This window comes from Rhinoraja longicauda, chromosome 12, assembly GCF_053455715.1.
Source record: "Rhinoraja longicauda isolate Sanriku21f chromosome 12, sRhiLon1.1, whole genome shotgun sequence".
NCBI lineage: Eukaryota > Metazoa > Chordata > Chondrichthyes > Rajiformes > Arhynchobatidae > Rhinoraja > Rhinoraja longicauda.
In genome coordinates this window covers 39,465,476-39,481,735 of record NC_135964.1, presented here as the reverse complement: position 1 = coordinate 39,481,735, position 16,260 = coordinate 39,465,476, and the positions used below count along the sequence as shown (strand labels likewise).

The following is a 16,260-nucleotide window of genomic DNA, read 5'->3' as shown; positions in this document are numbered from 1 at the left end:
ATGCTCCGTTAAATAGGCGTGCGTGAGTTAACAAAGGGATACATCACAGCATAATGTTAGAACATAGAAACATGGAACTGCAGATGCTGGTTTACAGAAAAAAATCTTATACTGTATTGCAACTATGGGTGACAGATCCACGGCGTGTTTGTGGTAATGATAAAAAATAATAAAGCAACGCACGCCTCAAGGTGAAGCTGAAACTGTTCAATGTTGCGAATGGGAGGCGTCTGTGGATATTTTGTCCAATGAAACTGATGATTAAAGACGGTGCTTTGCCCAATGAGGAGTGACCCCAGACTGTGCAGGCGGAGTTGCTGATGCTCCGATCAATCAGCTCCAAACGTTACCGAGTCCCGGCAGCCGACAGGCGGAGGGTACTCGTGTTGTCTTTATGCTAATACGTCGCACCTCTCTCTCACTCTCTCTCTGTGTCCCCAGTCTCCAGAGCGCACTTATAAAAAGCCAGGATGCGTGGGTCGAGGATCGATTGAGTTTTAAGCTGCATTTGTTCAATCCGAGTGACCAGGTCGGTCATGAGTTGTCTGGATGTTATGTATCATAAGTCTTATGGAGCGCACCAGTATCTACCGTCAGCAGCCGCAGCCGCCTACACCGCCGCGTATTATCACCACCACCATCACTCTCAGCAGGTAAGAGAGCTGCCAGGCTATCCCTGACAGTGGACGGGTTGGGACGAGCTGGCCGAAGGGAGAAGAGGGGGGAGGGGGGTGGTGGTGCGGGAGAGAGAGAGAGTGGGGGGGGGGGGGGGGGGGAGAGAGAGAGAGAAAGGGAGAGGCGAGTTAGCAGCTGCCTTGTAAACTGGCTACAAGTCAGCTGTCACATTCCGCTGTGGTTTATTCATCCCGTTTGACAACACATGACGCGATCTCTTTGATATGTCTGACAAGCTTGCGCTGAAATTCCCTGCATAGCAGTCCGCGGTCGGAGGGTGTGTTCTTCAAAAGTTTCAGTCCCGAGACCAAAAACATACTCAGAAGAGGAGAGGGGGGGACAAGTCTGATTCATGTATATATTATTCCCGACTGGGGGGAAAAAACTGCAACTTATCTCCTTCCATGTAAATGTATCAGGATGAAACCCCCGCTGGATTTAATGTATCGAAACGTCCATTCTAAAATAGTTATTGTTTTGTTTTAAATATATTATTGCGGCGCAACCGGTGTTGTTTAGAGAAATTGATTAAAAGGCAACATAAAGAGGAGACACAAGGAACTGCAGATGTTGAAGTCATGACCAAATGCAGAATCTTAAGAAATGTCAAATAAATTAATGAATTTGGCAAATTCATTAACAACGCGATGCAAAGTCACAATTCAAGTAGATTCGAAATGGCATCGTTAAATTACAACTATGATAACAGTGATAATCGCAGCAGTCATTTTGAATGGTCACTGAATCGCAACGGGGAAACAAGTATGAAAATCAATCACCAACCGTATCCGTTGAAATCAACACAGTAACACAGTGTCAAAAAGTAAGCGATTGAGCAAGTAACTGAATGGGATAGCCCACATCAATAATGTAACAAGGATAACACGGAACTGGTGCTGTTTAAAATAGCAGAGCAGTGCGAATAACATTATCACTTCACTGTACATAATGCCACGTTAAACTTATTCAAGATGTGAATAGTTCTGGCAGCAGACACACTGGACTACAGTGACGACCCGTGGGAAAGCGACACGTTTTAAAGGCAATGATATTGGATATTATGGGAAATGATATTCTAGAAACCATAACCAGCATTGAAAATCAAAGCTCTGGGCGGTTTCCAGTTTTATTTTAAATGAACCCAACACGCTATTTCTCCCCTCGTGAAATGACTCGGTGCACACGCAATGCCGAGCTGAAGGCTTTTCTTGAACACTTGCATTATCAGAACCGGGTTATTTGATGATATAGGGCTCAAGTACATTTCCATTAAATAAAGATCCAAATCATTTTTACCATCCGATGTATAAAATTACAGTCATAATGCCACCCAGCATTTAGTTCCACTAAAACAGATCACCGAAAATGCTTTGAATACTGATTTAACCGCCTTTGCGGTTCTTCCTGTATCTCAATTACTCCAAATCTATGGCAGGTTCATACTATAATTTGAAGCATCTCCTTGTAAATGATAACGATTATTTACTGCAAGGAGTGTTCTGTCATGTATATCCAATAATTGAATGTCAGTTTTTTGTTTGTTGGGGGAAGAGGGGGTTAACGCCTGTAACTTGTTCCTGAAGCAAGTAGGCCAGGGGAACTTTAGATAGAAGTTTCGTGGCGAGATTTTGCTGGCGTTGAAGCAGGAACCCTAACCCTGAACTGCCTTTGGTTTCTGTGTCCCCGCAGCAGAAGTTAGCTCTGTACAGTAAGATGCAGGAGTCCACGGAGAGTAACTCGCAAGGCAAAGAGAGCGAGAAGGAGCAGGCTCCCGAGGCAGAGTACATCAGTTCCAGATGCATCCTGCTCACATACGTCCAGGGAGACGTGGGCGCCGTGGTGGATGAACATTTCAACAGAGCCCTGAGCCACTTCAACGCGGACAGCCCGAGCTCAAAGACCCGCGCTTCATCCAGCAACTTGTGGAAAGGTAGGGGAACGGGAAAACCTCGAATCCAACGAACATTTGGCGAATATTTCCCCAAAGACGTTTTGCCGTTTAAAAATAAAAGTAGACCATTCTGGAATACTCACCGCTCGAAATCTACTTAACATTTAGGTAGACACAAAATGCTGAAGTAACTCAGTGGGACAGGCAGCATCTCTGGAGAGAAGGAACGGGTGACGTTTCGGGTCGAGACACTTCTTCAGACTGGCCATCTATTTAACATTACTTCGGGTGCAATATTCGAGTATGTCATTCAACTGATTTCTAGTCGCGTTGGTAGTCATAACATTTAGTTTTACCGACCATCATTTCACAACCAACTTCATGTAGAAAACAGCGACAAAGTGAGCGAATTGTCATTTCGTCAATTCCACTAATATTTAGAAAGATCAGCTTCACGTTTCCAATAAGAGAGGCAGATAGCCAAAAATGTAATTAGTTCTGGTGGTACAGCCCAGTGGTGTGAATATTGATTTATCTCACTTCAGGTAGCCCCGGCATTCCCTCTCTCTCTATCCCTCCCCCACCCGTCGCACTAGTTTCTCATTTTCACCCTACAAACAGCTTACAATGGCCTTTTTCTTTTATCATCGTTACTTTTTTTGCATCTTTCATTCGTTGTTCTTTATCTCTCCACATCACTGTCTATATCCCTTATCCCTAACCAGTCTGAAGAAGGGTCTCGGTCCGAAACGTCACCCATTCCTTCTCTCCAGAGACGCTGCCTGTCCCGCTGAGTTAGTCCAGCTTTTTGTATCTTCGGTTTACACCAGCATCTGCAATTCCTTCTGATACATAGTTCTGGTGGTATTTCTGGAAAGAGAATGTGTTTGTTTTTCTTTCGACAAAAAATGTTTTAGTCATTTCTAGTATGGTGTAGAATTTACATTTGCAAAGGGTTTTTTTCTGACTGTAACTAAACTCTGCAAATCTGAAAAGGGTCTTTTTATGTGATGCTTCTTACCCAGGATGTCCCTTATCTTTCTGTTAACACTCAGCGAATGGACCCGTTCTGTTTACTTTCTTAGAACTTCGAGGCGATGGCATTTATACATAACCGTCCCCCTAGTCGCAACGGAGACAGAATCTCCCAAGTCCTCCCCATCAGCCGTCGCATACAACAAATAATCCTCCAACATTTTCGCCACCTCCAACGGAAATCCGCCACTAGTCACATCTTCCCATCTCCACCCCTTTCCGCCTTTTGCAGAGACCGTTCCCTCCGCAACTCCCTGGTTAACTCATCCCTTCCCACCCCAAACCACCACCTCCCCAGGTACCTTCACCTGCAACCGCAGTAGATGCAACACCTGTCCCTATACCTCCTCTCTCTACTCTGTCCAGGGCCCCCAACAGTCCTTTCGGGTTAGGCAGAGGTTCACTTGCGCCTCCTTCAACCGCATCGATTGTATCCGTTGTTCAAGGTGTGGACTCTTGTAGATCGGCGAGAGCAAACGTAGACTGGACAATCGTTTCGCTAAACACCTTCGCCCAGTCCCCCTGAGCTAACCTGATCTCCCGGCTGCGAAACACTTTCATTCTCATTCCCATTCCCACGCTGACCTTTCTGTCCTAGGTCTCCTCCATTGTCAGAGTGAGGCTAAACGCAAATTGGAGGAACAGCATCTTATATTTCGCTTGGACAACTTACAGCCCAGTGGTATGAATATTGATTTCTCTAACTTCAAAAGCAACCCCGGCATTCTCTCCCTCTCTCTCTCTCTCTCTCTCTCTCTCTCATTCCCCGCCGTCGGACCAGCGTCTCGTTTTCACCCAACAATCAGCTAACAGTGGCCTGTTTCCTTCTATCATCGTTATTTATTTGCATATCTTTCATTCATCGTTCTTTATCTCTCCACATCATCTCTCGTTTCCCCTTTCCCTAACTAGTCTGAAGAAGGGTCTCGACCCGAAACGTCACCCATTCATTTTCTCCAGATATGCTGTCTGTCCCGCTGAGTTACTCCAGCTTTTTGCGTCTAACTTCAGATTTACACAATTAATTGAACATTATTTTAACCACAGATTGTCTCTGTATTAGTTGCAGGGAATTTGTTGCCTAAACCAGCTCGCAAAAATGGGCTGATCGAGTTTTATAAAAACGGAGTGTCTAGATAGATTCATATATCGGTAGTATGCATCTCCACAATTGGAAGTGTTTAAAGCATGACAATAAATGTAACATAGAAGATATGCATTGAAACAAAGCATATTTTGCACAAGACTACACCATGTAGAAACGAGGAACTGCAGATGCTGGTTTACAAAATAAGACATAGACTGCTGGAATAACTCAGCGGATCAGGACACTTTGTGTCTTAAAGAGTTCTTGATAACGATTACTATAGATTTTAGACCAGTCTAAGATCCGCCAATGAAACATGTGACGTGTTATTCCATGGCCATCACGCTGGTTCTGAATTCGTTTCGTAGTAGTGGCGTGAAACTAGGTTAATTCCCGGAATGGCGGGACTGTCATATGTTGAAAGACTGGAGCGACTAGGCTTGTATACACTGGAGTTTAGAAGGATGAGAGGGGATCTTATCGAAACGTATAAGATTATTAAGGGGTTGGACACATTAGAGGCAGGAAACATGTTCGCAATGTTGGGGAGTCTAGAACCAGGGGCCACAGTTTAAGAATAAGGGGTAGGCCATTTAGAACAGAGATACGGAAAAACTTTTTCAGTCAGAGAGTTGTGAATCTGTGGAATTCTCTGCCTCAGAGGGCAGTGGAGGCCAATTCTCTGAATACATTCAAGAGAGAGCTAGATAGAGCTCTTAAGGATAGCGGAGTCAGGGGGTATGGGGAGAAAGCAGGAACGGGGTACCTATTGAGAATGATCAGCCATGATCACATTGAATGGCGGTGCTGGCTCGAAGGGCCGAATGGCCTACTCCTGCACCTATTGTCTATTGTCTATTGAAACATTGATAGAGATGACGAAGGGATATGGAGATTTTTTTTAATCAATGTTGGTTTTCTTGGCTACATTATATCTCTAAAAGCTTTCATTAGACGAGAAATGTTTACTAGGGCTTGTATTATATGCATGTGTGGTTTTAAGCACCATTTATGCGTTTATTCACCTCCCTTTGTATCAATGTAATAAATGACACATCGTTCACTCTGACGAGCCTGTTCATGATTCTGCATTTAACAAGGAAACTTCAAAACGTAGATTAAATGTCGATTTCACGTTGTTTTTTTCCCCAGAAGGATTGACGGTTTCTGCAAATCAGAAGAACAGCTTCCCTGCTTCCTTCTGGAGTAGCACCTACCAGCCCCCTGCACCGCCCTGTCTGAGTGGCAACCATCACGATTTCTCCTCTGCGGCCGGCGGCGTCTTTCATGCCCCCGATTCCATGGCGTGGCCTGGACATGGACTACACCAGGCGGGCGCGCCGCCGCCAAATGCCGAGACGTGGTGTCCCAGCTACCCACTGGTGCACGACGTTTACCCGCACATGCACCACCCACACGCCCACCATCATAATCCGCACCTAGACCCTCGGTATGGGTCGCTGCTGGTGCCGTCCGTGAGAGCAGCCCGCATTGCCGCGGCTCCGGCTGAGATCACAAAGACAGAGGCTGCCGCAGCCGCCGCCGCTTCTCCCTGGACTGGAGCCTTTCATGGGACCCTGGACATGGTGCAGGGGGTTGACACAGGTGATGAGATTGTTTTAATCTTTTAGATTCGACAGTGGTAGGAATGTATCAACAATGCTTTCATTTTATGTAGGAAGGAACTGCAGATGCTGGTTTAAACCAAAGGATAGACACAAAAGGCTGGAGTAACTCAGCGGGACAGGCAGCATCTCTACAGAGAAGGAATAGGTGACCCTTCTTTAGACTTTTCTCCAGAGATCCTGTCTGACCCGCTGAGTTAATCCAGCTTTTTTTGTGTCTAATGTTTTCATTTTGTTTTGCGTCGTGTTATTTCAGATAATTAAAGATGACAACCCATGGAAGTCAGGGTGGAATGTTAGAATGTGAAGTACTCACACTTATTGAGTGTTTCTCAGAACTCCCATGACTTCACCACCATTACAAATATAGTCACTGGTGTTATGAAGGAATCGAAGCATCCATTTTACACAAGCTCTGTTTATCAAAACGGCAATGTGCTCGAGGACCAGATGGATTCATAGAGCTGCACAGCACGGCAACAGGCTCTTAGGCCTAACTCGTCTATGCCTAACAATTTAACTAACCTTACAGATTTACAGATGCGGCCTGTCCCGCTGAGTTACTCCCGCATTTTGTGTCTACCTTCGATTTAAACCAGCATCTGCAGTTACACAATTTACCTAACGTAGCCAGTCCCTTTTGCCTGCACCTGCCCCATTATCCCTCCAACCCTTTCCTTTTTCATGTACCTGTCCAAGGATCTCTTAAATGTCCTAATTGTACTCGCATGTACCACTTCCTCTGGTAACTCGTCCCATGTGCGCACCACGCCGTGTGTGAAAATGTTTCTCCTTTAAAACATTTTCCCTTTCACATGTGCCCTCTAGTTTTAGACACTTTAGCCCCTGGGGATAAGACCGTGGCTATTCATCTTATCTAAGCCCTTACATCTATCTATCTGTCTGTCTATCTATCTATCTATCTATCTATCTATCTATCTATCTATCTATCTATCTATCTATCTATCTATCTATCTATCTATCTATCTATCTATCTATCTATCTATCTATCTATCTGTCTATCTGTCTGTCTGTCTGTTACTAAAACTCAGATCTTGTATATATGTATATATATATATATATATATATATATATATGTATGTATGTATGTATGTATATCTCTCTGAGAGACATGTGACATGTGGACCTGCAGCCAAAACGGTAAACCATAGCGCCACAATTTTTGTGCCACCTTAATCACCACTCTCCTGGCGACTGTTAAAAATAAGTTTTATTTAAATTGATCCTATATTTTAAAAGTTAGAGAGATTTTAAAGTTTAAAACTTTCATTTCTGAACACAATAGGTGCAAGTGGGGGAGCGTAGGGGGAATGGAGTGGGTCTGTGGGGGGAGGAGTGGGGGGGATAAGGGGGATTGAGTGGGGGTGGAGGGTGCTACACCAATACAAGAGAGGCTTTGGGTCCAGGGCTCCTCAGTCACACCCTCTCCCCTTCCCTGTCTCCCATCTACTAAAACGCAGATCTTGTATATATATATACGACATTTGAGACATTTTAAAGTTAAAAAATCTCATTTCTAAAGACATTTTTCCAAGGGATGCTGTGCGGATGACGTCACCATAGGGCACGCACAGCCTATCTCTTCACTCGCACAAACAAGATGGATGCCGTTAGCGGAGCCGCCCGCCCGCAATCAGGGGCTCCCCTCTCCTCTCTCCCCTCGCTTCTCTCCTCTCTCCCCTCTCCCCCACAACCGCCGCGAGTAACCCCAGCACAGCTAGGCCACAGCCGCCGCTGCCCTTCTCCAGTAGTCCGGCGCTCCCTCCCCCCTGCACGCTCGGTAAGTGGCTTTCGCCACCAACGGCTCCGCGGAGGGGAGTGGACATGGGGGGCGAGTGGGTGGAGGAAAGGGTGGGGGTAGGAGGGGGGTCAGGGTGGGGGGAGGAGAGAGTGGCGAGGCGGGAGAGGAGAGGGGGGGCTGGTGGGGGAGGGTGGGGAGAGGAGAGATTGGGGGTGGGAGGTAGAGTGGGCTGGGAAGGGGACAGCGGGGGTGGGGGAAGGGGGGTTGGTGGTGGGGGGAAGAGAGAGTAGGCAAAGGGGGATGGTGGGGAAAGGCGGGGTGGGGAGAGTAAGAGTGGGGCTAGGGGAGAGGGAAGAGAGAGTGGGGGAAAGGGGGTTGGTGGGGAAAGGGGGGGTGGGGGAGGAGAGAGTGGGTTCCTCAGTCACACCCTCTCCTCTTCCCTGCCCCCCCTTTACGAGAAGGTCGGGGAGAGTGGGGAAGGGGGAGGAGGGGCTGGGGGCAGGGGGGAGGAGGGGGTGGGGGGGAAGGGGGACAGTCGGGGGCAGGAGAGAGTTGGGGTGGGGAGGGGAAAGTGGGGGTGGGGGAGCGAGGGAGGTGGGAGTCAGGGGAGGGGGTAATAGGGCTCACTCAGTGACGACACCCTCTCCCCTTCCCTGTCCCCCCCACTTCTACGAGGAATGGGCCCAATGGGTCCACTTAGTCTAGTTATTTTATAAACTCTTAGAAGATCACCCCTCAGCCTCCTACACTCCAGAGAAATGTCCAAGTGTATTCAGCTTCATATTACTCAAACCCTGCAGCCCTGATAACATCCTTGCAAATCTTTGTTTGCACCCCATCCAGTTTAACGACATGCTTGAAATGGTTTAGTGATACTGATTAAGGGAGAAAGATTGTTCATGATAATATACCATTGTTCTTTGAAATATTGGACTCTTTGTGTCTATTGAAGAGACCAGCAAACTGGTGGGATTTAAAACCTCATCTGAAGGATACCACCTCCTATAGCATTTTTCAATATCTTATTGGAAAGACTGTCTCAGTTTTTGCTCCAGCGCATGTTTGCAGCAAATCGGAAACATGGAATCTAATTATCAAAAGGGCGGTATTATTTAAATATTTTCACGGAATAGCAAAATGTTATAGGATGCAGTCAATGATATAATATGAATCATAGACATTTGCTGCACATAAAAAAAACCTATACAGCACATTATATCTGTATTCAGTCTTTGCTAATCCCATTGCTCTGATGACTCTTTGCAATCCTTGTTCATACCATCAAGTTTATCCAAATTTATCGCAAACCATGCTACAATCATTCTCAATTAGATGCATAAAAATGTTTTTTTTCTTACTGTTGATTGTTAATGTTTATTTTAAACTAGCACACTTGTTTCTTCTATCCAACGAGGGTATTTTTGTATTCATACAACCTGAAAATTTTCAGCATTTTAAAAGCCTGTAGTAGATATCCAGACGAACTGAAATAGCCCCCAATATCACATTTATAACCTTCCCATATTCATATCATTGTGCTTATGCTGCACCAATTTAATATCCTTTTTGTAATAATTTATCCAAAGTGATTTTCATCTATTATTTTTTTTGGATGTGGATATTCCTGGTAATGTCAGTATTTATCACTCTTCCCAAACACAATTAGGGACAGGTTGTTCTTCTGGTGAAGGTATTTTCAAAATACAGTTGAGAGGGGAGTTCTATGTTTTTGATCCAGCAATTATAATAATAAAGTGAAATACATCTTAGAACGGTGTAGCAGTTGGAGAGGATACAAAATGTGTAGAGAGGAACTCCAGATGCTGGTTTAAACTCAAGATAGACACAAAAAGCTATAGTAACTCAGCAGTCAGGCAGCATCTCTGGAGAAAAGGAATAGGTGATGTTTCGACTCAGTTTGAAGAAGGGTCTCGACCCAAAACGTCACCTATTCCTTTTTTTCCAGAGATTCTGCCTGAACCGCTGAGTTACTCCAGATTTTTGTGTCTATCCAGGAGTTGGAGAGGTTACCATGCGCCTGCTGTCCTTCCTTCCTACTGGTAAATGTCATGGATTTGTGCTGTCAGAGAAGCCCATGCAAGTAATTCCAGTGCACATTGTAAACAATACCTCCTGCCACCACAATGCCCTGTTGGTGGAGGGAGTGGAAGTCTGGTGTGCAGAGATGTGAGTTAATCATGCAGGCTGCTTTGTATTGGACAGTGTTAAACATGTTGAGTACTGTCAGAGGCAGCACACATGCATTCCTGGCTTGTACCCTGTAGACAGTGGTGGATAAGTGTTGGCTATCTCTCACCGGAGGCTACACAACCTCTGACCTGCGCTTGTAACCACAGTATTTATATGGTTAGAGTAGTTGAGGTTTGATGGCTAGTTTTGGATCATTGTCACATTTTAGTTTCAAGCCCAATGTCCAAGTCCAAATAAAAAGATGAAATACTGCCACAAAACAATGACTCTGGCCAATAGCATTTGCAATTCTTCTCCATTTTAAACACATTGCATTAATCCTAGCATCTGACACACACATGCACACACACAAATTGGGTATTTTCAGAACTGTGGAGAGAGGAACATAGTTCATATTTCAGGTCCAGAATTTATTTGTACCCTACCTATTTTTCTTGTGTAATAACTGACTTTCCCATTCATGATAATAGTATGCACCCTTTTAACAAGCTTTCAATGAAACCACTAAGTAAGTGCTCTCTGAAAATTCATTTAAATCACACCTCTTGTTTTCCCTTTTTTGTCATTTGAATCAATTAGTTCAAAGCTTTGCAGTATTAATGAATTCCTAGTGACATGCCATAAGAAGTTTCTGAATGATTCACTTGAGGATTACGAATATTTTCAGAACCGGTGGACCAGATCCCATTCCTCACACCTGCAATCACCAACCACAGTCTCCTCACACTAGCACTGACTTGGTCTGGATGATCAGCACATTCTTGCTGCTCCAAAGCATCCAGATCTCCAGTGGTTTGACCTCTGCAGTAGCAGTGCCATGAGAAGATCTACCCACAAAATTGCTTTGAAAGTTTTGACTGTTGGCGAAACCCTGGCTGCAGAAGAAACCGATGAGCAATTTTCAATAGTCTTTATATCTACCACATATTCTGAGACATTTAAATATTAAAGCAAATATATTTTACAATGTTAACAAAAATATTGAAGTAAAATCATTAAACTGAAGTAAACTGAAGTGGTAGAGCTGTTTCCTCAGAGCGCCAGAGACCCAGGTTCGATGCAGAGTATGGGTGCTGTCTGTTCGGAATTTGTACGTTTTTCCTGTGACTACATGGATTTCTCTGTGTGCTCTGGATTCCCCCCACATCCCAAAGACGTGCAGGTTTGTAGGTTAATTGACTTCTATAAATTGCCCCGAGTGAGTAAGATGCAAAAGTGGGATAACATAGAACCAGTGTAAGGGTGATCGATGGTTGGCATATACCCAGTGGTCCAAACGGTCTGTTTCAAGCTGTATCTCTAAACTAAGCAAAGCAAACTATTTATCCCCTTGCCTTCTACTGTATATCCCTACAATCCCCATCAATGTCAATGAGGGACCATATCATGCACCAGGTCCAGCTTGGTGCAGGATTCCAGAGGATATTTCCTCCGTGTGATGTTGGAAAATCTCAGCTCTGGCCATCTCAATTTGCCATTAAGCCTGAACCTTGCACATTTGACCAATTATGTTTTGAAAGCCTACACTAGCTGCTGCAATTCTCTACATCTCTGGCTTTTGTCCAACCATCTCAAAATCAAATTCTCCTCACTTGTATCCACTTATCACTTACCTGGGTTTGTCCTGTCCAAGCCTCTTTTCCAGCTCCCCCCCCCCCCCCCCGACTACAATCAGTTTGAAGAAGGGAACCAGCCCGAAACGCAGCCTCCAAAGATGCTACCTCACCTGCTGAGTTACTCCAACACGTTGTCTTTTTTGTAGACCAGCATCAGCAGTTCCTTTGTCAATAATTCTCAATATCTTTTCTAACTACTGTACAGAATAATTTTGGTTCACGTTTTCTTTTCCTATCAGATAGCTTTGCCTGCTAAGCATATACCACAGACTTCACAACACATTACACAATGGAGCAAAGTGTTATTATAACTGCTATGTTTAGACATTTGTTCCCACCATCATTTCCTTTGATTTACCCATCCTTCTCCATCTTCCCGCTAATGAAAACAAATTTGTTTTCTCTATTTCACAGTTCTAACCTAAAATGTTAACTGTACCTCTTTCCATTGGTGCAGCCATGCCTGCAGAGAAGACTGTTTGCTTCATTTTTATCAGTCCTATCTTGCCTTTATATTCTAATTTTCCCATTTAAATGTTCAGAAACTCATTTCTCATTTTTAATGTTACCGGTTAGTCTTCATTTCATTATTCAATTTAGTATTAAGCAATACATGAATAAAAAAAATTAATGGATTTTATAGGACTCTATGCTGCAGTATTTTATTACAGTTTAGAGTAAAGTTTATTCAATAACATAGTAGTAGTTAAGTCATCAATGACTTTGTTACTCAGCCTCATAGATGGGTACAAACACAATATTCTGATGCACGGGAGTAGGATGACAATGATGTGTCACTAACCTCAGAAGAGCATCCAAGTTGCTCGTCAACCTTTTCTTATTCCAAGAATGAGTAAAGCTTTTCATTTTAGGCATCAGTTTGAGAAGAGTTTCAAATATTTTACTTCTTTTTATTTGTTCCAAAATGAATGTTGATGATTATAAGGTTATTGTTATTAAATTGGAAACTTATATTTCAAAGTTATTCTTTATATATTTCCATCCTTTTGTTAGGACTCCTACATCAAGAGAAAAGCAAGGAGCCCACTTGGTTCTAAATCAAGTTTAAACCTTTATTCCACAACCTTTTAAGTTAAATGTCTCTACATCATCTTGGTACTAAACTTTTGTATGGTGGTTCTTTCTCCGGCTAATGAAAAATGCACCCTGCAATCTGGTGGAATAAAATTGGGTGTCAGACAGACTTGTTCTGGAACAATTATCTTCAGAAGAATTGTTATAATGGAAAACAAAGGAGATTCTATTCTGAACAAACTGCCATTTTTTAAAAGAGGAAATTTTAAAAAAAGTGTACATCAACAAGTATTACTGCAGCAAGAAAACAGAACTATATATTTTCAGTGGCCAACAATGGGTTTCGAAGTATTTGATGTTTCTAGAGGATCATTAACACAAGCAGAGTGAAGATTTGCATTGTACATTTTCTGAGGGTGAAGCACTGGGTGGAATATAGTATTAGGCACAACTGAAAAGAAAACCTTTTATTTTTGTGGTTTAAGAAGTATGTGAAGTGTTGGATTTTAAAAATAAATTTCTAAAACAGTGATTGTTAAAAATTGTAATATGACACTACCAGGGATATCTGCATTTTTTCGTATTTATTTAAATATAGTTAACCATTTGTGGACTGCAATGGCACTTTTATTATGTCCTAAGAAAACAGGTGTAAAGTCTTTTCATTTCCTTTTGTCTGCCATACGAACGTGCTCAATGGGCAAGATTTTTTTGAGCATTTGCAGTTTCGTTTTTCTGTGAACTTCTTGTAAAAAAAAAAGGAAGAGTTTTGGGAGGGGGCTGGGAGAGTATCTCTCTGGATTTAAAATAATCAAAGATAAAAGAGGACGGCGATTTACATTGTTGGGGTGCGAAAGATTTTTCATTAAGATTCCGCAAAAATCTTTCTTTTGAAATGGTTAAAGAAAATCTTGATAAATGTGACTTATTTCCAACAAATATAAAATGTTTCATCCTAGATCTAACTTTCTTTTCCATTAATTACTTGTTGACAAATGTATCTGTACAAGTGAATTACTTTTGTCATGAAAACATTTTCCGAAGAAGAAAACTACTCCCAATAGCAACTCATTTGGGAACTACAGATGCTCCCCGACATAGAGGCGATAATGCAGCATTTTACAACCCTTCCAAGTAGCAAGGAAGTAGTTTGTACTCGACTCTCCATTCTGTCGCATATCCAGCGGATGACAGTACCAAAAAAAGATGCAATGGAAAAGGTAATGCACGCAAAAAGCTGCCAACGAGTTAAAGCGTAAATATTCCGAGAAAGAGCGACGTTTCAGAGAAAAAATCCCCCCCCCAGCAAAGCATAACGTGATAACATGATTAACTAACAAATTTGGAAACGTTATTGAAGAGAAAAGGCGCCTTTGGGGGGGGGGGGGGAAATGAATGGAGCCAGGATTCTGTGTTGAACATATTCTTTTCGAGATGTTACATATATTGTTGTTTGTTTATAATGAAAAATGCGTTCGAGTCAGCCAAAAACATGAGAACATTTTGTAGTATTTCTTTCCTGCGAATTTTAGTATTATTTGTATAATAAAACGTAAAACTCGTTACTTAAAAATGTTGAAAATATTGTTTACAACTCAAGTGTGTGCAATCGTTCAACTTCTGATCAAATGAGAATCTTATTATAATTGGAGAAACGAGTAACTGCAGATGCTGGAATCTTGAGCAAAATGCTGGAGTTTCTCAGCGGGCCAGGCAGCATCTGCAGGGGATGTGGAGAGTTGACCATGTTCTCCAGAGATGCTGCCTGGCCCGCTGCATTACTCCAGCCATTTGCGTTTTTCACGTGTTATAGTAACTCGCAGCCTAATGCTCAGCAAAAGCAAATAAGCACATGATGCCATTCGCACCTGTGAACGTCTTAGTTCCATTAAAAAAAAATATTATACATCAAATAACTATATTTGACACGCTATTTGCTCTCACCAAAACTGCACAATCAGAACGATTCTAGAAAAGTTCTAACCAGTATTTCGTCTTTATACAGAATCAATAAGCAACCCGATTCCCTCCGTGATGCATTTTGAACCATCTGCCGGGATGTAACAAAAGCTTGTTATGAACTTGTTCCCTGTTGAGATTTCCGCAGCTGTCCGCGGTCTATGTGTTAACGGGCGGCATTCCGTTACAATAAACAGTGCAGACAGAGAAGATCAAACTATTAAATGCCAGGCACAGGTAAATTTAACCTCATGTTAAAAGCACCGTAATCTATCGAGTATACGGTTCAAATCGTCTAAAGGGATTTCAGTGACGGATTTAGTCTTTGGGTAACCCATTTCCAACATATTGAGCTTGTAGGAGGAATATACACGTTTGAAGTTTTTATCAATTTATCCACAAAATGCTGGAGTAACTCAGCAGGTCAGGCAGCATCTCGGGAGAGAAGGAATGGGTGACGTTTCGGGTCGAGACCCTTCTTCAGACTGATGTCAGGGGGGCGGGACAAAGGTACAATGTTCCATGTTTGTGCAGAGTAACACGAATTAAGGTCGGTCCCAAGTTTAGCTCAGTCATGCAGTCATGGAGTGGAATATACAGCGTGGAAACAGGCCCTTTGGCCCAACTTGCCCACACCGGCCAACAAATCCCAGCTACACCAGTCCCACCTGCCCGCGTTTTGCTCATATCTCATATGGAGAGAAGGATTTTAGCTTCAATCACTCGAATTCAGTTAACCCTGTGATTGCCAAACACACAATGACGCGCGTTTACCATCATACACGTGGAGGTCTTGCCGTGATTGGCTGCAAGGGAAACTCTGCGAGTCGACCAGAGAGGTCAATTACTCTGCAAACGAAGATGCTGAAAAAACAGTTACTCTCATTTCTCCGCGCTGCCGTGACATTAATTCAACTCTCTGTAATATTTGTCCCTCTACCTCAATGCAAACACATCTCCTCGGTGGCTAGTAGGTCAAAACAGCCTTCTATTCTTTTGTAGATGTTTTATACATTCAGAATTTAGAAGATTGAGGGGGGATTTTATAGAAACTTACAAAATTCTTAAGGGGTTGGACAGGCTAGATGCAGGAAGATTGTTCCCGATGTTGGGGAAGTCCAGAACAAGGGGTCACAGTTTAAGGATAAGGGGGAAGTCTTTTAGGACCGAGATGAGAAAGTTTTTTTTCACACAGAGAGTGGTGAATCTGTGGAATTCTCTGCCACAGAAGATAGTTGAGACCAGTTCATTGGCTATATTTAAGAGGGAGTTAGATGTGGGCCTTGTGGCTAAAGGGATCAGGGGTATGGAGAGAAGGCAGGTACAGGACACTGAGTTGGATGATCACCCATGATCATGTTGAA

At 43.2% G+C, this 16,260-nt stretch overlaps 1 protein-coding gene across 1 annotated transcript; it reads left to right on the top strand.

Annotated features, from left to right (window-relative positions):
• Positions 1-536: 536 nt before the first annotated feature.
• Positions 537-13,192, top strand: vgll3 (vestigial-like family member 3). Its single transcript, XM_078408748.1, has 4 exons — positions 537-653; positions 2,365-2,605; positions 5,841-6,293; positions 12,917-13,192. The coding sequence occupies exons 1-4, from the start codon at positions 537-539 to the stop codon at positions 12,958-12,960; spliced, it is 855 nt and encodes a 284-aa protein (XP_078264874.1). The 3' UTR covers positions 12,961-13,192.
• Positions 13,193-16,260: the final 3,068 nt, after the last annotated feature.

Bases quoted from the DNA above. Each gene is read 5' to 3' on its own strand.
- vgll3 (XM_078408748.1), top strand. From the start codon at position 537: ATGAGTTGTCTGGATGTTATGTATCATAAGTCTTATGGAGCGCACCAG. The intron at 2,606-5,840 runs GTAGGGGAACGG...TTTTTTCCCCAG, and splicing joins ATCCAGCAACTTGTGGAAAG to AAGGATTGACGGTTTCTGCA. The intron at 6,294-12,916 runs GTGATGAGATTG...TCCTTTTGTTAG, and splicing joins GGTGCAGGGGGTTGACACAG to GACTCCTACATCAAGAGAAA.